Source organism: Rhodofomes roseus (genome assembly GCF_022264815.1).
Source record: "Rhodofomes roseus strain CIRM-BRFM 1785 chromosome Unknown C8Q71scaffold_13, whole genome shotgun sequence".
Classification (NCBI taxonomy): Eukaryota; Fungi; Basidiomycota; class Agaricomycetes; order Polyporales; family Fomitopsidaceae; genus Rhodofomes; species Rhodofomes roseus.
In genome coordinates, this window is record NW_025952969.1 from 979,395 (window position 1) to 997,466 (window position 18,072).

General features: G+C 56.6%; 6 protein-coding genes and 1 non-coding gene across 7 annotated transcripts; 4 read left to right on the top strand and 3 right to left on the bottom strand.

The window, feature by feature from the left end:
• Positions 1-189: 189 nt before the first annotated feature.
• On the top strand, positions 190-3,001 carry C8Q71DRAFT_119916 (FAD-binding domain-containing protein). The gene is made up of 15 exons (XM_047916385.1): positions 190-634; positions 693-818; positions 882-1,016; positions 1,069-1,086; positions 1,137-1,202; positions 1,254-1,358; positions 1,409-1,462; positions 1,510-1,667; positions 1,724-1,838; positions 1,892-2,056; positions 2,119-2,325; positions 2,387-2,509; positions 2,565-2,650; positions 2,704-2,735; positions 2,790-3,001. The coding sequence occupies exons 1-15, from the start codon at positions 347-349 to the stop codon at positions 2,849-2,851; spliced, it is 1,740 nt and encodes a 579-aa protein (XP_047777871.1). The 5' UTR covers positions 190-346; the 3' UTR covers positions 2,852-3,001.
• Positions 2,992-6,598, bottom strand: C8Q71DRAFT_119909 (uncharacterized protein). The gene is made up of 11 exons (XM_047916384.1): positions 6,200-6,598; positions 6,068-6,139; positions 5,842-5,863; positions 5,618-5,788; positions 5,449-5,536; positions 5,314-5,386; positions 4,771-5,258; positions 4,325-4,709; positions 4,091-4,267; positions 3,846-4,038; positions 2,992-3,791 (listed from the first exon to the last, which is right to left on the bottom strand). Exons 1-11 carry the CDS (start codon positions 6,515-6,517, stop codon positions 3,151-3,153), a joined length of 2,628 nt encoding a protein of 875 aa, XP_047777872.1. The 5' UTR covers positions 6,518-6,598; the 3' UTR covers positions 2,992-3,150.
• A 4,130-nt stretch (positions 6,599-10,728) lies between these two features.
• On the bottom strand, positions 10,729-10,825 carry C8Q71DRAFT_t91. The gene has a single exon. It is a non-coding gene; the product is annotated as a tRNA-Ala (tRNA).
• Positions 10,826-10,895: 70 nt separating this feature from the next.
• Positions 10,896-12,615, top strand: C8Q71DRAFT_765891 (eukaryotic translation initiation factor 4E class II). Its single transcript, XM_047924160.1, has 3 exons — positions 10,896-11,579; positions 11,627-12,185; positions 12,241-12,615. Exons 1-3 carry the CDS (start codon positions 10,903-10,905, stop codon positions 12,466-12,468), a joined length of 1,464 nt encoding a protein of 487 aa, XP_047777873.1. The 5' UTR covers positions 10,896-10,902; the 3' UTR covers positions 12,469-12,615.
• Positions 12,616-13,062: 447 nt separating this feature from the next.
• Positions 13,063-14,583, top strand: C8Q71DRAFT_765898 (uncharacterized protein). The gene is made up of 3 exons (XM_047924161.1): positions 13,063-13,558; positions 13,610-14,307; positions 14,384-14,583. The coding sequence occupies exons 1-3, from the start codon at positions 13,194-13,196 to the stop codon at positions 14,386-14,388; spliced, it is 1,068 nt and encodes a 355-aa protein (XP_047777874.1). The 5' UTR covers positions 13,063-13,193; the 3' UTR covers positions 14,389-14,583.
• A 164-nt stretch (positions 14,584-14,747) lies between these two features.
• C8Q71DRAFT_709962 (uncharacterized protein) lies at positions 14,748-15,846 on the bottom strand (the record flags this gene model as incomplete). The annotated part of the gene is made up of 2 exons (XM_047920713.1): positions 14,748-15,456; positions 15,518-15,846. The coding sequence occupies 2 exons, from the start codon at positions 15,844-15,846 to the stop codon at positions 14,748-14,750; spliced, it is 1,038 nt and encodes a 345-aa protein (XP_047777875.1).
• A 275-nt stretch (positions 15,847-16,121) lies between these two features.
• On the top strand, positions 16,122-17,485 carry C8Q71DRAFT_765904 (uncharacterized protein). The gene is made up of 2 exons (XM_047924162.1): positions 16,122-16,596; positions 16,647-17,485. Exons 1-2 carry the CDS (start codon positions 16,262-16,264, stop codon positions 17,329-17,331), a joined length of 1,020 nt encoding a protein of 339 aa, XP_047777876.1. The 5' UTR covers positions 16,122-16,261; the 3' UTR covers positions 17,332-17,485.
• The last annotated feature ends 587 nt before the right edge of the window (positions 17,486-18,072 follow it).

The following is an 18,072-nucleotide window of genomic DNA, read 5'->3' on the forward strand; positions in this document are numbered from 1 at the left end:
GTTCCCTTCACCAACCCGGTGAAGTCGCCTCTTGCTTGAAGGCTTCAGTATGTAGTAAGACGTCCATAAGTATGCATCTCGACGGGACTGACGGGTGGTCGCGAAGACTCGCGAGCGAGATGTTTTATGTCATCACGTGACCGTGTATTACGCGCCGCGTCGCAGATCGTCGCGTCTGATGGCATTGGCAGTGTTCAGGATCTCCCACTCTGGCTGGACAGAGGGTGGAGAAGGTTTCAACAGTGACCTCACCGAGCACACAGGCGCTGCCTCCAGCTCTCTATACGACGCGCCGTCTTCGACTTCAGCACCTCTTTGACTGACAGTTTGCTGTGTCCCACCTGCGATGGTCCGCTTGCCGTGGGTCCTCTTGGGCTGCACACTTCCAGTGGTCAATAGCAATGTGATTTCAGCTCTGGGCGCGGTTCTCAGCCATGGGGAGGTACGGGGACAACTTGCGCGCCTGAACGCGACTGTCGGTGGACGTCTGTACACAGCGATCCCCTGGGAGCTGCCATGTTTCTCCGAGTACAATGGCGAGTCGGTTACGCCAGACGAGGACGCGTGCGCAGCGATCCAGGCCAACTACACGTCCCCTTTCGAGCGCACGCAGCATTTTGGCACGTACATGATAGTACGTCCATTCGTGAAGAGGTTACTGGCTAACTCGTGAATGAGACGTTTGTCCGTAGTCACAATGGAGTACTTGTCAAGCAAAGCGGCCTGCTGGGGAGTGCCTGCTTAACGTTTCGAATCCCGAGGACCCCGCAGCTTTCACTGGCGTTGACTGCGAGCTTGGTGATATCCCTTCGTACTACGTGCGTCCGCCGTGCTTTGCAAAGCCAGTGTCTGGCATACTGAGATATCCTTCGCTCGCTCAGATTGACGTTCAGTGCCCTACGGACGTGCAAGCTGCCATAGCATTTTCGAAGTTGACGGGTATCCGATTGTCTGTCAAGAACAAGGGACATGACTACAAGGGCAGGTCAGGCGGCAAGGGCACTCTTGCGCTATGGGTCGGTTCGCTCCTTCAGTGTCTTGTATGCATATCTTACCGTGGTACGACAGGTCGCAAATCTGAACTCGGTATGCTACGCTATGTGTTGTGATCCGGTTTGGACTAATGAGAGATTCAGATATCGCACGACGAGTTGTTCGTACCTGAAGGGTGCACGACCAGCTACGACGCTCTGACCATTGGGGTAGGGAGCATCACTGCGTACGCCGTATAGCTCTCTGACATACCTTTCCAGCCCGGCGCGAATACGGAAGACATCTTCGAATACGTTGACAGCATCAACCGGACGTTCATTGGCGGGTACCACCAAACCATCGGCGCCGGAGGCGGCTACTTCCTCGTAGGCCTAGCTATTCCTGCCCCCCGAACGTATCTGATATCTTAATTTAGGGAGGCGGCCACAGCGTCCTCTCTCCTGTATACGGGCTAGCTGCGGACCGCGTGGTAAGCCGTCTACTTGCTGGAACAATGCTTGAGCTGAACAACTACAGGTCCAAGTCAAGGTCGTCACACCTGAGGGGCTCTACCTCGTTGCGAACGAATGCCAGAACTCTGATTTGTTCTTCTCACTCCGAGGGGGTGGCGGGAGCGCCTTTGGCGTGGTCTTCGAGTCTACACATCGACTGGAGCCGCAGGTGACCCTGCAGGTGTACGTACTCGTCCCTGCTGAGAGGTTTCGTCTCATGAAGACGTACCTTAACACAGCGCGTCCATCGGCTTTACTGGCCATTCAAACACGAGCAACCTCGCCCAGTGGTACAGCCTGCTGGTCAACGAGACATACAAATGGGGAACTGAAGGTTGGGGAGGCCACATAACGGTCCGTATTTTTCCACTTGTACCACTACCACACGCTGACTATCGTGCTCGCAGGGCCCAGCGTTGATCTACGTGACGCCCCTGCTCAGCAATGCCGAGGCAAACGCGTCCATGCAAGCAACCGCCGACTTTGCCCTCGCTCAGGGCGGCACAGCCGTCGTGGAGGAGATGCCGTCCTACCTCGCTTTCTTCAGCAAGTACGTGCCCACAGCCGAAGTGGTACGTTCCCTACCCTTGCATGCGCTTCAAGTTAGCGGTTCCTCATTGATATGTACGGGCAGGCTGTGGGCACGGAGATCACGCTCGGCACGCGGCTGATCTCGAGCGAGCTATTCAACACGACGGACGGCCGGGCGGTGATCGCGAAGACGATCGAGAACGTGCTCTCGTTTACGAGCCCGTATGTCGTCGTGGGCACGCCGTTTTTGTATGACTACACTCCGGGCTCGACGAGCGTCACACCGGCGTGGTACGACTCTCTGTGGCATGTGCGTTCTGTGCGTCGGGTTCGGGCTCATGCTGTTTGATTGACGATCATGATGATGCTAGCTGGGCTTGCATGGTAGCTGGGCGTGGAACAGCACCGCAGAGTACATCGCCGATCAGTATACGGCCATTTCGCAGCACATACAGACCTTCCGGGACATCACCCCAGGCAGCGGAGCATACTTCGTACGCCTTCATTCTTCACTGCCTCATAAGCAGTCATTGATAACGCCCACTGCAGAACGAAGGAGACGTGTACGAGCCGGATCACACCGATGCGTACTGGGGCTCCAACTATGCTAAGCTGCTCTCCGTGAAGCAGAAGTAGTCAGTGACCTCCGCTTCCAACGCAATCCAACTGTTCCTAACGTCTTCGATAGCGATCCTGATGGCGTTTTCGATTGCTGGCAATGTGGTGTGTACTCCCATTCGTTCGAGCTCGTCGTAACTGAGGAATGCATCTTAGTCGGCTGGAAAGGAGCCTCAGATCCGCTGTACGAGTGCTTCATTCCACTGCCACAATCATGACTCGGACAATACCCCACCGCCTGTTGGTGAACGTCTTAACGAATCCCAGTAAAGGACGGATATCCTCGGACAGTCAAGGAAGGGCAACCTATCTCATTGTAATCTAGTCTATCTTTTGTTCGAATTTCCGTAGCTTGGCAGCTGTGCATCTACATATCTGCTCTGTCGAGTCTGGGTACTTGTGATATGCTGGGACTCGCTCGATGTCGCATGATGTATATTCGTATGGGCTGGAATGTCGATAGTGTACATATTTATCTCGGACTGCTCCACACACTCTGGCTATGACATAGTCTTCTTCAAGCGTTCAAAACACTCTCAAGCTCACTTAACTCGTAGATAGGCAGGCCGCAAGTGAAATCTTGGCACACCCGTACGTTCGGCCTGACATCTCCATCGCTGGGCTTCTCCTCTGGATGCTCCACGAGGCTGCGCAACGTGCCGTTAGCCTTCGCGACCTTCTTCGGCGGTGCGTTGGGATCAAAATGGATCAGGACACGGTGCGGCATGAACCGCTTGCGGATCGTCTTCAACGCAGGCGACTGTGGTGACGCTGCGGGCGACTCGGTCACAATCATCTGCACGTATCCGCGTTCATGGACCATCGCATTCGCGAGCATCGACCCAAGCGCGAACGGCGCGTGCTCCAGGAGCTGCGCGTTTGACTGCAGCACACTCGCTGCCTTCTTCGCGAACTCCGCGTGGTGGTCCTCCGCGATGTGTGAGAGGCGGTAGAGGTTCGCGAGTGTGACGGACGCGGCGCTCGGCTCTGCGCCATCCTGCGCATCCTTCATGCGAATGAGGATGTGCTCGTCGGGCGCGGAGGTGAAGTATCCGCCGTTGTCTTCGTCGAAGAAGAGCTCGTCTTGCTTCTCTTGGAGGAGAATCGCCCAGGTCGCGTACTCCTCCTTGCCGCTCGCTTCGTAGAGGTCCAGCAAACCTATGCGGCGTGCACGTCAGTGGTGTGAAGGACGTTGTTGAGCGTGGGCCGTACCCTGAACGAGGAACGCATAGTCCTCTGTCACACCTCTCGGACCCTTGCCCTCGCGCCAGCTCCGGCAGAGTTCTCCGGTCTCCGAATCATACATGCTCCCCTTAATGAACTTCGCCGCATCTTCGGCCATGCCCAACGCCTGCCTACCTTCGGCACCCGGGAGAACCTCAGCGGCGAGCGCAAGTCCTGAGATCTACGCATCATGCGATAAGTGCATGTAAGCAGATAATACAGAAGACACCAACCATGAGGCCGTTCCAAGCAGTGACGAACTTGTCGTCCAGGTGCGGGCGAGGTCGGTTCTTGTCACGCCAGTCCTTCAGCGCAGCCAGGCTATCGGTGAGTATGCGCTCGGCCTCAACACCCGAGATCCCGAACATATGCGCTGTCTCTTCGTGAGTATGCGCGAGGTACAGGACGTTCTGCCAACACGCGGACTTAAGCGATAATGAATGAAGTGCGCAAAGCAACAGCCTCACCTGCCCCTTCAGCTCGCCTTGGATGTCATGCCCCGGGTCACAATTGCCGTCCTCCTCCACGCCATATGTCCATTTGAACACGTCCGCCGCTTTCATCACGCCTTTACTCAAGCTATCCTCACCGAGCTTCACGCCACCGAGGACCGCGTCGATCTCCGCCGCAGTCCACGTGTAGAACGCACCCTCGCGCTTCTTCGTGCTGTGGAACGTGGGCAGCGAGTCCGCGTCCTCCGCGCTGAAGAAGACGCCAGCGAGGCTCGTCAGTGTGGGGAGGTAGGCGAGGATGGAGCGGGCGAGCGCGAGGAGGGGTGCGCGCTGCGGGTCGCCCTCTGGAACAAGTAGGTAGAGCTCGAGCGCAGAGCGGAGGAGCTGAGCTTGGTCGTAGCTAGCCTCGCCTAGTCAGCGGAACGAACGCGACTGGTTGCGATGTAGTAAGGCGGACTCACAGCATCTTCTCGAAGTGCGGGACATGCCACCGCTCATCGACCGAGTAGCGCGCAACCCCGCCCCCGACATGGTCGTGCACCCCACCGGCATAGATCCGCCCCATTGTGAACACCGCCATCTCCAGCGCCCTCGCTGCGTCGGTCTGCCCGCCCGCCGCCTTCGCCGGGCGGCCCGTCTCCCCTTCCAAGTCTGCCCCCGCCTCTTCCCCGTGTGGCTCCGCGTCCAGGTAGCTTAGGACCTCCTGTGCACTCGGAGGCTGGCCTGCGCTGGAGCTGCTTGGTGAGGACACAACCTTCGCGGCGGGGGAGCGCTGCTCGGCGGCGGCGAAGCGCGCGAGGAACCCGGTCGTCGTGGATACCTGCGGGAACTTGGGCGCGCGCCCAAACCCGCCGTGCGTGCTATCGAACTGCCGGGCGAGTCGAGAGAAGGTCTTGTGTGCGAGGGAAGGGATGGGCAGGTTCGCGCTGCCTGAGGATGAGGCAGGTGCCTGTTAAGGTCGTGAGTATCGGAGACTCGGAGACCGGTCGAGGGCAGGCCAGTACCTCAGTTGCTTCACGTAGCTGCTCGATCACCTGTTTGCCAGTGGAGCGGCACCGCTCGGGGTCTTCCTCCCAGCTGTGCATATACTCGGGTTAGCGAAACTGCTTGCCTAATGAGGGCTGCGGTATGCCACTCACACTTCAGCGAGCTTCACCAGAACCTGCCTGAAGTTCCCCGGAGGGAAGTAAGTCCCCGCGAAGAATGGATGGAGTTCCGGCGTCAGCCCTGAGCACACCGTCAGAACCTGCATGAATTCCTTTCCCTCTGCAGTATACAAGCAGGATAATAAAGAATTGCTGGACGCACAGATAGACACCGGCCAGCCACCGCCACCTGTAGTCGCCTGCAAGTACGTCATGTACAGCCGGTCTACGTCGGGCCGCTCCTCGCGGTCGACCTTGATGTTCACGTAGTGCTCGTTCATGAGTTTTGCTGTTACTTCGTCCTCGAACGATTCGTGAGCGAGGACGTGGCACCCTGGGTGGCTCCCGTAAGCGAAGGGTCGCTGAGTACAAAGTTGTGAGACAGACAGTGGCACGCTGAGTAGCCGACCTGTGGGTATATGCGGGTCAGTAAGACATAGGGTCGACGACAAGTGAGCAGGAGATCGTAGATTGTGGCAAGAAGGATATGCCCATATCACAAACTTATGGAATCGGTTAGAGTAAGGTGTCTATCCATGACAATGCCCCTTGTAGGGAGGTTCATTTTTTGCAGGAGAATCGCTGGACCATTTGACCGTGAAAAGCAACTCACCGAAAGGAATATCGGTTTGTCCTCCCTCTTTGCCTTCTCGAACGCTTCCGGGCCCCACTCGTACCAATCAACCTGCGTGCAGAACATCATTTCTCAGCTTATACATCAGCTGGAAGGAAGCATGCGACGTACCGGGTTTTCAGCATGCTGCAGCAGGTACGGGCTCTTCGCGTTCACCAGACGGTTCTGATGCCTTGGCTTGTCTGCGGCATTCCGGTCGCGCGCTGTGCTTGGTGCGTCTGAAGACATGCTGCGCGTTTTCTCTGCACTCGCAGGAGAAAAGGTTCTATGTACCGAACTTGATGTCTGCGTATGAAGTATGCTGCGGGAGCCAGGTGCACTGGGCGTGAGTCTGGTCGACGAGAGAATCCGAAGTCGCGTAGAGTTACTACTGAAGGTTCTCGTTGCGTGAAGACGAGCAACGGAATAGTGCTGACGGACAAGATGCATTATCTGTGCAAGGTGGCACAGACAGACTGGACATTGTCACACCCTGCAATGTTTGGCCGCAGTGAGCACGGTGGCGTAGACATCATCCGTGAGGATGCGGTGACGACAGCGGGGCACGGGAACCCTATCTTAGGGTCTGCACGCGGCAATCGCCGGAGCGTCACTCCTAGTGACTTGAGTCCTACAGTCGCAATTCATGCACAATTTCCTGCTTGCGGAGTAGCCGCGTTCCCATGACAGAGTTACGGCAGGAGCACGCTGACATCACCCAATAAAACAGCTCAGTATTCTCCTGCAATGTCTTCCGTTGGTGTCTGCTGCAAGTTTCCGATTGTCCGAGTCGAGCAGCATGAAGGTACACGCACAGAAAACACACAAGATACGTATAATGTGCACAACGGTTATCCAATTCAAGACTAGGCATTGAGTCCCAGGAGGAAGAGCTTATGGCACACAGGGCAGTGCATCTTCTCCACGATATTTTTCACGATGCAACTAAGTATGTAATCCACACATTCAACCATCATGTAAATAGCGCCCGGAAGGAAGCCGAGTCGAAGCTCACGCACCTATAGAAGCCCGCACTGCTACAAAAAGCCCTCTAAGATATAAAAGAAGTCCGCACTGTGTCGCCGTCGGATTTTTGCACTGCGGGTCCCTCCCGCGACCGCCACAGTACGAGGATGGCAGACGTACCACCTTTGTTGGCTTCACTTCCTCCCATTTTCGAACGGCGCATGCTCTGAATCGTAGTGCTCTTTGTCGCCTGCGGCCGCCTGGAGAACGCGCCAGGTGTGCCGAAGTAGCCGTCCCCTGGCTCGAGTTCTTGTAAATGAAGGCTGATGGACGTTCTCCATTTCTTTCGCTCCGCTTGCTCTGTTATCATGTTTATCTATAGCGTCTTAAACGAATCTACGACACGAGGTCCGGAATGAGCAATCGCGAAGCAATGCGGCGCAAAGAGTCGGCTCACCGTGTGGGTCGACGTAAACGTTCACGCGCGAGAACCTCTACTGCATACTACTGCAGATAACGAGCCAGGGATATCGCGCTATAATGCAGATGTCAGGTCAGCGCATGCTTCATCACGAGTACCAGTGACAATCATACCCGATCTACTGCGAAATACATCCATAGCGATACCTGGACTCATTGGGATCCCTTGTTCGCCCCATTCTAATCCGAGTCAAGAGCTGTGACGGGTTATGAGTCTGGCGCATCACACAATCACGCGAAACTTGCACATCGTATCAATGTGGGCTCTGACAATCACAAGTATGTTTGCTGCGTACCTTCGCTTGACCGACGAAGCATCAAGCATCTGTCAAGCATGAAGACTCCGTCTCCGCAACTTCAGGTCCACGGTGCGTCCGACCGCAACTCTTCGACAACCCCACAGGTTTGTCCGGCCGTTTCAGTGCACGCACTGCCCGGGCCATGTCCGAGGAGGAGGGGGTCCCGACAAGTTCTTGACGGCCCGCGGCGACAGCGCTCAGTCCTCCTCACCGAAGTAGCCGGAGAACACTGGCTCAGTCTTGCCAGTATTGCTTTCCGTGGCGTCGGGAAAGCTGTGGGTGGTCGTAGGTATCCATCATTTCTAAGCGCCACCGGATCGACTCGGCGTGCACCGCGGGCAAACCAGGTTGTTCCAACTCCGAAAACCCCTACGAACATCAGTCCCGCCTGGGAACCTTTACGGACTCCGAATATTGTCAGAGCATGCTGCGAACATGATGCATTTCAGCCGATTTCAGCATGTTCGGAGGCCGAACATGCGTGTTTTCGGCGAACATGCTAGTGTTTCTGCAGAGGGAGTCGAGGCGAGTCGAGTCCGGGAACTCGACATAACTCGGTGATGCGAGTTATGACGAGGCGAGTTGCGAGTCAACTCGCGAGTTGCCCACCACTTAGCACGTGAGCACTGACCAATGGGAGAACAGACCCGGTGGCTGCGGCCTGCGACTGCAAAGGACGCGGAGACGGATAACGGGCGAACATGTACGCAAGGTGGACAACAATTATCACTATAGTAAAGTACTCTAAGCTTCCTAATGTACGCTACGGCGGCTACGCCATCTCCCGGGCTTGCTCGTTCGAATTATGGATGACTCGATCATCGAGAACAACGTATTGGCCAGTTCGTAAAAGCTCGTCCATCACCGCCTCAGTGATTGGGCCTTCGATCGTGTAGTCGTCCTCGCGCGCGAGAAGCTACGACGCGAAGTGAAGTCGCTCTTGCTTGTAGAAGTACTTGAGGATCTGTAGCGCCTCCATGACCTCCGGTGAGTCACACAGTCTGTTGCGGCGGAGGGTATCGGTCTCCTTGCTGGACGGGAACATCCGCTCGCAAGTGACCGCGGGTGCTTGAGCAGGGAGCACGTCGAGTGCGACACGATACATATACGAGTACTCCGTCTTCCGCTCCTGACATGAATTGCCGCGTCAGCGATCGTCGGCAGGTGATTGACAGAACCTTCAAACATACCCCCCAATATCGATGAGGTCTGCACCCTCGTCAATTGTGTCAGTGTTGTTATCTTTCAGGTACCTCTCTAATCCCAGTTTGACAGCTTGGTAGTCGAGGCAACAGGCCTCATTGGTCCCGCTCTCGGGAACACCAGCCTGAGCACTCGAGGTCGCGTTCTCGTTGTTCGTTGGCTCGCCAGGCTCTGGTGTCGCTGGCCGGGTTTCGGGGCCGCTGGGCTGTGCAGGAGAGTCTGACCCGGATGACGCAGACGAGGTCGGCATTGAGGCGGATCGTTCGATGCGGCGCGCAGCCAACTGACGCAGACCGGCAAGTCCGCGCCGCTGTGGTGGGCCATATTCGCGGCTCTTGGGAAGCTTGCGCTACGCCGGGTTGAGGCTTGACTAGCTTGACTCGCCAGCCCCCGGCGACGAAGTTGTTCGTCCATGCGATATTCGAGCATCTGCAGCGGGGCATAAGCGTGAATTAGTCACTTGAAATTGCGTTAGTATGGAGAATCGGACGCACAGCCTCTATCATCCATTGACGTGCACTGGCAGCTTCGCTGGGGTCCCGATTTTCCTCGATCCATTGCGGAGGACCATAGCGACAGCGGTGGCCAATTCCAGCGCGACGCGGCGCGTACAGCGCGTTGAACGCATTCGCGTGACCGCAGTGGGGGCTGCCGGCCAATCATATGCGTGCGTACCCCTTATCTCAGCACCCCGCCTAGCAACTCGGAGTTGGCTCGGGGGTGAACTCGACTCGCCTCTCCATCAGCGAGTTACGCAACTCGGGGGTTCGAGTCGAGGCGAGTTGCGAGTTGACTCGCCTCTGCAGAAACACTAGAACATGCTACGAACATGAGAAATGCGGGAGCATTTTCGGAGTCAGTCAAGCTCTCCGGAAAGGTTCCCATGGAGGACCGATGTTATTAGCGTTTTCGGAGCCCGAAAAACCTGGTTTGCCCGCGGTGGTGAGTGTGGATCGTGAGCGTGTAGGCGCCTGACGTCTGGCGTCAGCTTGCCTCGTGACGTGTTGCCAGCTTCCTCATGACCGTATCGTAGACGGCTTCCCTCGAGGCATGGAGGACTCACGCTTGAGCCCTGCAGATATCAAGCTCTGTGTCCGCGCCCGTACGAGGCTTTGCCACGACAACGTTCTCGTTGTGATGAACATCTGGAGACCCATTCTTTGTGATCATGGCGCGAGATACGAATGCGACTGCGCGGAGGCTGTGGATGTGATTGCTGCAGCGTATCGAGACTACGAGAAGAGCGGACTTACCCACCATGGCGCCTTGAAGGATTGGAGTCTCGTCATTGAAGACGTTGGGAAGAAACACCGAATCTGCGGACCGCACATCGCTCTACTGAAAAGGAGAGCAAATGAAGAACGGCAGACGATATGGAAGAGACTACCACAGGTCATGGGCGTGTCCTCGGTAACTGGAACGCGGTGAGCGAACATCGAGGACTTCGTGAGGGTGAGGAACGCGGCATTGGCTTCAAATATTGCGAAGACTAATCCGTTCGTAGGTTGCGCCTGCCTTGACGAGATTGTGTTTGCGACGTTGGAGGTCTATAATCGGATATGCTAGGACGACAAGGATGCTTTTGGTCAGGAGGCCAGTAGGGCGGAAGGAGCGGCTGAAGATTGACGCAGAAGTACATAAGTCTGTAGTGACTCTCTGCCGTGCATACAGGGTATAGTGGGTCGACCTACCCACTTGGGCGCAAAAAGCAAATGGACATGTCCGGGATCGAACCGGACCCCTCTCGCAGCCAAGAGTGATCGTACTCGGCATGCTAAGCGAGCGTGATAACCAACTACACCACATGCCCACGATGGAGGAATAGACAAGAATGTACATAATCGTTGTCTGGTCACCTCTTACAGACATCGCCGCTATGCGTCACAGATGGTTGCCGCACGCGCTGCACTGAGGCGCGCCACAGCCCCGCGCGCCGTCGCGGACGACTTGCTCATCGCCGCCATGTCGACTCCCGCCGCTGCTCCCGCCGCTGCCTCCGACCCCGCCATACCCAAGATCGATGCGCCGAAGCCCGAGCGTCCCGCTGCAGGCGGGCGCATGCCGTCGCTCAACCAGCTCGCCGCACGTATCAACTTAAATGCAGGCACCAACCCCGCTGCTGCGGCCTCCCGTCCTCGCCTCGCCGCCGCGCTCCTTCGCACTTCGTCTCAGACATCATTGTCTACCCAGGCGTCGACGACGGATTCTGTAACCGTCAATCCGCCTGGATCTCGATCCGTATCACCCGCCACCCTCTCGACCTCTCCCCCGGGCAGCTCGTCTACGACACCAGCGCCCAGCGATGTGGGCAGCGGTGAACAGCTTACGACCGAGACACTGGACAAGCTCAATGAGGAAACGGAGGCGGTAGGGGCGAAGAAGCAGAAGATGCCCGTCGGCTACAAGAACATTCCAAGTCTCGACGCGATCACTGCCCGCCTCGCAAAGGCGAGGACGCTCAGCGTCGACGGCAGTGCCAAGCCACCAGACGCAGACACAATTGAGGATCCCAAGACGCCTGGGCTGCGCATCAAGGCGCCAGAGCATCCGCTCGAGAACAAGTGGTGCGTGCTCATGCTTTGTCCCGCACACGCCCTCACGCCGCGTGCAGGACACTATTCCACGACACAAAGTCCAACGTTCCCTTCACACCCGCCTCCGCCCATCCTGCGCGCTCGCTCAGCAGTGCGGGCGCGGACCCACCGCAGAGCGCGACCCATTTCGTCGCGCCCGACACGGACGAATACGAGGCCGGCCTGACGGTGATAGGCGAGTTCGACACCGTCGAAACGTTCTGCCGCTACTTCAACTGGCTCAAGCCGCCCTCGCGCTTGGAGCGCAACTCCAACTACCACCTGTTCAAGTCAGGCATCAAGCCAATGTGGGAAGACCCCGCGAACGCGAACGGCGGCAAGTGGGTCCTCACCATGAAGAACAACCCGCAGTTGCTCGACCGCTGCTGGAGCTGGCTCGCAATGGCTCTCGTCGGCGAGGATCTCGACGACGGCGATGAAATTAGCGGCGCGGTCGTTAGTCTACGCAGCAAGGTCGACCGCATACAGCTCTGGACGCGCTCCAAGGAGGACGTCGAGAAGATCAACGGCATCGGCCGGAAGCTCGTGAAGCTCCTCGACGTCTCCGAGGCGGACGGCATTGGGCTTGAGTTCCAGGTGCGTGACCGTGTTCCCTCGTGTGCGTGTAGCTCCGCTGACCCCCGTCGCTCAGTACAACAACGACGATCGCCCAACACCGAACAAATTCCTCACCATCCAGGCACTCCCGCAAACGTCCTTCCGCTCGTCGTTCCACAACAAGAACAGCCCGCTGAGCGGTCCGGGCGAGGGCCCGGCGCTTCCTGCTGCAGGTGCACCGGGGCCCGGTGGTGCATTCGCGGGCTTTGGCATTGGCGGGGCGGGTGCGCTGGGTGGCTCGGGCTGGAGGGCGAAGCGGTGAGGCGACATGGTGCATATACGGAGGTCGTGGTGCATATACGGGGGCCGTAGCAACAGTAAGCAGAGAAGTTTCTTGACACGCAATCGTGGTGTACGCTGTGCGCGAATTATAATGCATAGGCTCGGTTACGTTCTCACGTTGTCCCCTTGCCCTACTCCATGCTGACCTAGCTTCTCACCCGTGTACATGATCGGCCCGTCGTCTCATGGGACACTTGGGGATATGATTGCGGCGGTCTGGGACTGACGCATAGATGAGACTCTCCCGGCTAGGTTTGACAAGATGCTGCACGCGCCGTGTAGCCAGACAGGTAAGGCTCTTTTCGATGAGCTTGTCACGTAGCGTATCAACACAGCGAGGGGTGAGTCCAATGTTATTGCGCGTTCTTTCCTTTCGACCACCATGAGCTCTCCGATTTATTCAGCATCGCTGAGCAATGATCCCAGTTGCCTGCATGTGAAGAACAACGACGCGCTTTGGGGGTACCATGCCGCTGGAGCAAGCGCCGGACGGCCGGGCCATCGTCACAGCCGTATGAAACAATGCATGCCAGTGGCATTATATGCCGCCTGCAGATACCACAACGCTAACCCTCAACCTTCCTCCTGACCTACCAGGTCGGTTTGCATCTCCCCACCATCCCTTGCTCTCTTCTCCATCATACGCGTATCCTGACATCTTTGGGGCGCTAGCACACTGCAAGTCTCTATATCGACGGCTCCGCTATGAGCCTGCAAACAGTGGCAAGAGGTTCCGGGACCAACGCGAGGAAGCGGCTTCGCTCGAACTCGAGTAATCGTGCGGAGTTAGTGGACTTGACCGCGACAGAGATCCGACCTGACAACTCGCTGTGGTTCCCGGACGGCAACGTAACTATCATCGCCGCCGATTCCGTCGGCTTTCGCGTTTACGGAGGGCTGTTGGCTCGCCACTCGGAGGTCTTCCGCGCCAGGATCTTTGGCCCAGCAACGGCAGCAGACGCGTCGGCGCTGGATTCGCGGAGCGATGTTCGTGACGAGGTGTTCTCACTCGATCAGTGGCCATCCGACGCCGTTCGACTCCTTCTGCGGATTGTCGTGTTAGGAGAATCGTGAGTCCTCCAGCTACGCATGTATGCTGCCTCATGACGATTTCCATCTAGGTGGCCTGCCGTATTGCCATTCGCTATGGTCGCCGCGCTGGTCCGCCTCAGCCATGAATACTGGATCAAAGACGTGCTGAAGGAAGGCCTTGCGCGCATCAGAAGCTGCTTCAGTGATACCTTTGACGTCTGGGACGAAGCGATCAAGAAAATGCGAAGCCGTACCATGACCTTCGTCGTGACAGACGCAATCGCAGCGGTGAACATCGCACGCCTGACTGGCGAACACCGTATCTTGCCAGTGGCCCTGTACATGTGCTGCCAGCTCGACCCCGATGACCTATTGCGTGGTCTCGGCGCCGAGTGCGACAAAGACTACCTGAGTCGTGCTGATATCATGCGATGTCTGCATGCCCAAAAGGAACTTTGCCGCCGCAACATCGACGTGGCGATGGCGATTTGGGAAATTTCCAACGACTCGGAGGGATGGCACGAACCGTGCCTCACCAACCTGAACGCGATCGCAGCGAGCTACTGCATATACCAGAAGATCGGGGTTTCGCCTCACGACGCATTGCGAGACTGGGATAGCATCATCAAGGAGGTCACGGGCGGATGTTGCACCCACTGCATTGCCAGGTTGAAGCAGAAGGCAGTCAGGGCGCGATGGTATGTGTGGGGAAGGCTCCCTGAGATTGTGGACTGCGGTACTGCTTGGAACATGATGACTCAGACCGCCATGATACATAGTCGTCCAGGTCAGTGATTCTGAGCGTCACACTTCGCATCTTGGAGTTTGACAACAATTTTTGCATCCGCACGCGGGGCCTATAGCGTGAATAATCGCTACACCGTCTTCGACTGGTGCGACGAAAGTAGCGGTACTTGTTAGATAGGCACGGCAATGAAGTGAGACTGTACGATAGACTCTGATGATCGTGTATGAATTTATGAATCCTTGGCTTGGGGTGACTGGTCGCTCGACTTGAATGTTACTCTTTGCCTTGAGGGTATGAAAATGAGTAGTGATTGCTTCATGGTACGGCGCCGTGATTGTTCGGAGTAAGAAGATACAATTGAGCGATATCGCGACGAGATGCCATACCTATCGAAAGTATGAATGGGCACTCCACGTACGCTGTTGGGACAACCCACGAATGCATGTTCTCTTTGGAGTTTCCCGTCAGACGTAGTCGACTCAGACATCCAAGTCGGAGTCTTCTGCCTTGTCTCCCCAACCTTCAACCTTCACCCCCATGTACGATGGCAGGTGCTTCCACACGGCATTATGCGCCGCTACCTCTCTAGCGTAGAGTGCGGACATGCAGTGTCCACAACGATACGCACCATCAGAAAAAGCGTACCGGTATTCCGAGAAGAACGCGCCCAAAGGCGCGAGGGCATCGGTTTCACCGCCTTCAACGCCGCGTCCGTCCAAGACGGCGTCGCGTGCGATTCGAGTATCATCCCGGCAAAGGGAATTATCGAGGCAGTCTTGGGAGTCCTCATGGGAGAATATCTCGTGGATGGACTGCGCATGTCTGAAGGCCAGCTTGGCTTTGGCCCTGGAGCACCGAAGCAGATTGTCTCTACTCAGCCTCTCCACTGTTCCGTCCGGCAGTACCGTGCCCTCGAAGAGCATTTCGTCGGGAAGCTGGCAACAGCTGTACAGCGCGGAGGGCAAGACGGAGGAAGTGTTCGTCAAGTCTGCCAAGTTGGCAGCGACGATGCCTCGAGGAATCCCACTGCTGTAAAATTGTCTGTGCTGCACCGACGAATAGTCAGTGGGATAGAGCTTCTGAAGTTCTTGAATGGATCGTTTCAAAAGCTTCTCTGCGCCATACTTGTGGGATAGGCGGATCCGATACGATAGTTTTGCCAAATCAACGTCGCTCGTCGGACTGTACCTATTGAGTTTGGCAGCATCAGTGCGGCTCGGGATACAAGGTTAGACCGAGTAGTATGTACCTCTCCTCGCGGAAAAGCGCGTTCAAGAATTCGCGCAAGGCAATCGCCGTGTCAGACAAATGGACAACAGGGCAGCCGAAAGCGAGCTGGGTGTCTGGTGGTTGCGGGATGGAAAGGATGTCGCGGAAGATCTCTGCTCGTTCGGCCAGCATACCGCGATATACGCGGAAGCCTGTGCCTTGTGCAATGAGAATGATTGTCCCATCCTGGTACCATATTTCATTGTCACAGTCGAAGTCCGTGCGTATCGACTGGCTAGCGAGGTCGTCGCCACCGGCGTCGTCCGGTTCGGCCAAGAGAGGTCTTCTGTTACTGCCGGCTTCGGACATGATGCTAAGCAGCGAGACGAGACGGTGAGATGCATTTCGATCAATGAAACTGAATGGCCGTACCAAGCTGCCCTGCGTTTGGGCCTTGGCGAGGTTGAAGTCGCTGTAGATGCGGCGCGTCGCGAGGAAACGGAAGAGGTACGAGCGCGATCACATGCACGCCTGGGCCCAACCTGGGCCCTGCAAGCAACGCAGAGCGTGACAATGAGTGACGCCCTGTGCCTCTGTCACGAGTATAAGACTCGTGCGGTCGTCATTCCTCCTCCGTAGTTGCCCCTCCATCTGCCCGCTGCAACAGGGGCGGGTCTGAAATAGGTACGTTCTCATTCTCCCTCAGCGAGATCATCAGTAATGACTGCTATGCTCTAGATGCACATTGTACTAGCCGGAACCGACTAGTGCAACACTCGTGAGGATGCCAAGCATCATGCCTAATCAATCCCGTAAACGCCCTCGCGCGGACTCTGACACACAGTCCGTTGCGGGGGAGCCCGTAAAGGAATCCAAGGAGGGCTTCACGAAGGACGACGCGTTCTGGTATCCCGACGGGAGCATTGTGCTGCTCGCGGGGAATATCGGCTTCAAGGTTTACCAGGGTCTCCTGGCGGAGCAGTCAGAGGTGTTCGCCGACCTCTTCACGATCCCACAACCGCCTGAGGTGCCGTCCATCGAGGAGTGCCCCACGGTACACTTGTCTGACACGGCGCAGGAGCTGAGAGCCTTGCTGTCGGTCATGATCCACGGACGAAAGTGCGTCGCCTGCTTACCTGCTTGATCTCCATGCTTACTCCATCCCACAGGTACACTCACAACGACGGCGCCCACCTCGAAGACATCGTGGCGTGGGCTCGTATGAGCCACAAGTACCATATTCAAGATCTGCTCGATGACGCACTGAAGCGACTCCGGCGCTTCTTTCCCCCGAGATTCGTCGAGATGAACTCCTCCGACCATCCGGTGCAGCCGCTGCACGCCATTGCGGTAGTCAATCTCGCCCGGTTGACGGAGAAGAAATACTTCATTCCCTCAGCACTGTACTACTGCTGCATGCTCAACGCTCACACCCTTTTGCACGGCTCCTCCCGCTCGGATGGTACCGTCGACCGTCTGAGCGATGACGATCTCGAGCGATGCATTCATGGGAAGGCGGTGCTTGCAGGACAGCTAGCTCTGAGCCGCTCAAGTATACTGTGCCCACTGGCTAGCGAGGCGTGCGCGACGCCGGACAAATGCGCGTTTGCGATCATCCTTCTCCACGTCAAACTCGCGGGTGGGAGCCGGGGCGCCGGTGCGACCGATGCGCTCGAGTCGTGGCGGAAGGATATCGATCGAGGATTGGGAGTGGTTCGCGAGCAGTCGTACGTATGTACTACGTGCGTCATGATGTTGTACAAGAGAGAGATTTTGGAGCGTAAAAAGGTGTGGTTGAAGTTGCCGTCTATTTTCAATTTTACCATGAGGAACTGGGAGAGAAGTGCTGCTTGAGATGCAGAATACGCGATGTAACTTTATCCATATCTTGATCTATATCCCGCGTCCCGTTCGATGAGTATTGTAGATATAATAACACCATAACAACATCTTACGTACTAGTAGTTAGTATCGTACAATTTATCAATTGGCTATGTTGACTCCGCTACCGACACGGACGTGACGGAGAAGCCGGCTGGCTCCACCGGCTCCCGCTGCCAACTGGTCTCCCGAAACCAACTCGTAACTCGTAATGCACTGACAACGTACAAACTGGCTGCGAAAGTGCTACGAAGTATCCGCAAATTACGCCTTTGACCCGTTTTCTATACGCTTCATAACCATCGCACAGGACGATGCCAAAATCACATTAATATCATATGAACCCAGGGTAACATTCGAAGACTCGCTACACTCGCCACTGTCACGGCGAGTTCGCGACGTGGTGGACAAGTTTCATTAACATGCTCTTAGACTTGAAGCAAGTCACCCGAGCCAATGCAACAAGCGGTCCAGGTGTGCCTCGAGTGTCCCAATGTGTCTACACGGACATATGCTCTAGTGCAGTAAGTACAACGAGCTTCGAATCAAGCCTTCTCGTCTTCGGAATCACGGTCTGAATGTAGGAGTCTCTTCGGCCTGCTGGCAGTGGCCGCCCAAAAGGCAAGTGGTGCTTACTAGGCTGCAATATGCCCTCCACCTGACATGTCATCGTATCGCAGCGCATATGTTCAGTGAAAGTCGCCTGTTGTTGCC

Bases quoted from the DNA above. Each gene is read 5' to 3' on its own strand.
- C8Q71DRAFT_119916 (XM_047916385.1), top strand. From the start codon at position 347: ATGGTCCGCTTGCCGTGGGTCCTCTTGGGCTGCACACTTCCAGTGGTC. The intron at 1,359-1,408 runs GTAGGCCTAGCT...ATCTTAATTTAG, and splicing joins CCGGAGGCGGCTACTTCCTC to GGAGGCGGCCACAGCGTCCT. The intron at 2,736-2,789 runs GTGGTGTGTACT...AATGCATCTTAG, and splicing joins CGTTTTCGATTGCTGGCAAT to TCGGCTGGAAAGGAGCCTCA.
- C8Q71DRAFT_119909 (XM_047916384.1), bottom strand. From the start codon at position 6,517: ATGCATCTTGTCCGTCAGCACTATTCCGTTGCTCGTCTTCACGCAACG. The intron at 6,140-6,199 runs GTACGTCGCATG...TTCTGCACGCAG, and splicing joins TGCAGCATGCTGAAAACCCG to GTTGATTGGTACGAGTGGGG. The intron at 5,789-5,841 runs GTCTGTCTCACA...GGAGCCACCCAG, and splicing joins CGGCTACTCAGCGTGCCACT to GGTGCCACGTCCTCGCTCAC.
- C8Q71DRAFT_765891 (XM_047924160.1), top strand. From the start codon at position 10,903: ATGGTTGCCGCACGCGCTGCACTGAGGCGCGCCACAGCCCCGCGCGCC. The intron at 11,580-11,626 runs GTGCGTGCTCAT...CGCCGCGTGCAG, and splicing joins CATCCGCTCGAGAACAAGTG to GACACTATTCCACGACACAA. The intron at 12,186-12,240 runs GTGCGTGACCGT...CCCGTCGCTCAG, and splicing joins GCATTGGGCTTGAGTTCCAG to TACAACAACGACGATCGCCC.
- C8Q71DRAFT_765898 (XM_047924161.1), top strand. From the start codon at position 13,194: ATGAGCCTGCAAACAGTGGCAAGAGGTTCCGGGACCAACGCGAGGAAG. The intron at 13,559-13,609 runs GTGAGTCCTCCA...ATTTCCATCTAG, and splicing joins ATTGTCGTGTTAGGAGAATC to GTGGCCTGCCGTATTGCCAT.
- C8Q71DRAFT_765904 (XM_047924162.1), top strand. From the start codon at position 16,262: ATGCCAAGCATCATGCCTAATCAATCCCGTAAACGCCCTCGCGCGGAC. The intron at 16,597-16,646 runs GTGCGTCGCCTG...TCCATCCCACAG, and splicing joins GTCATGATCCACGGACGAAA to GTACACTCACAACGACGGCG.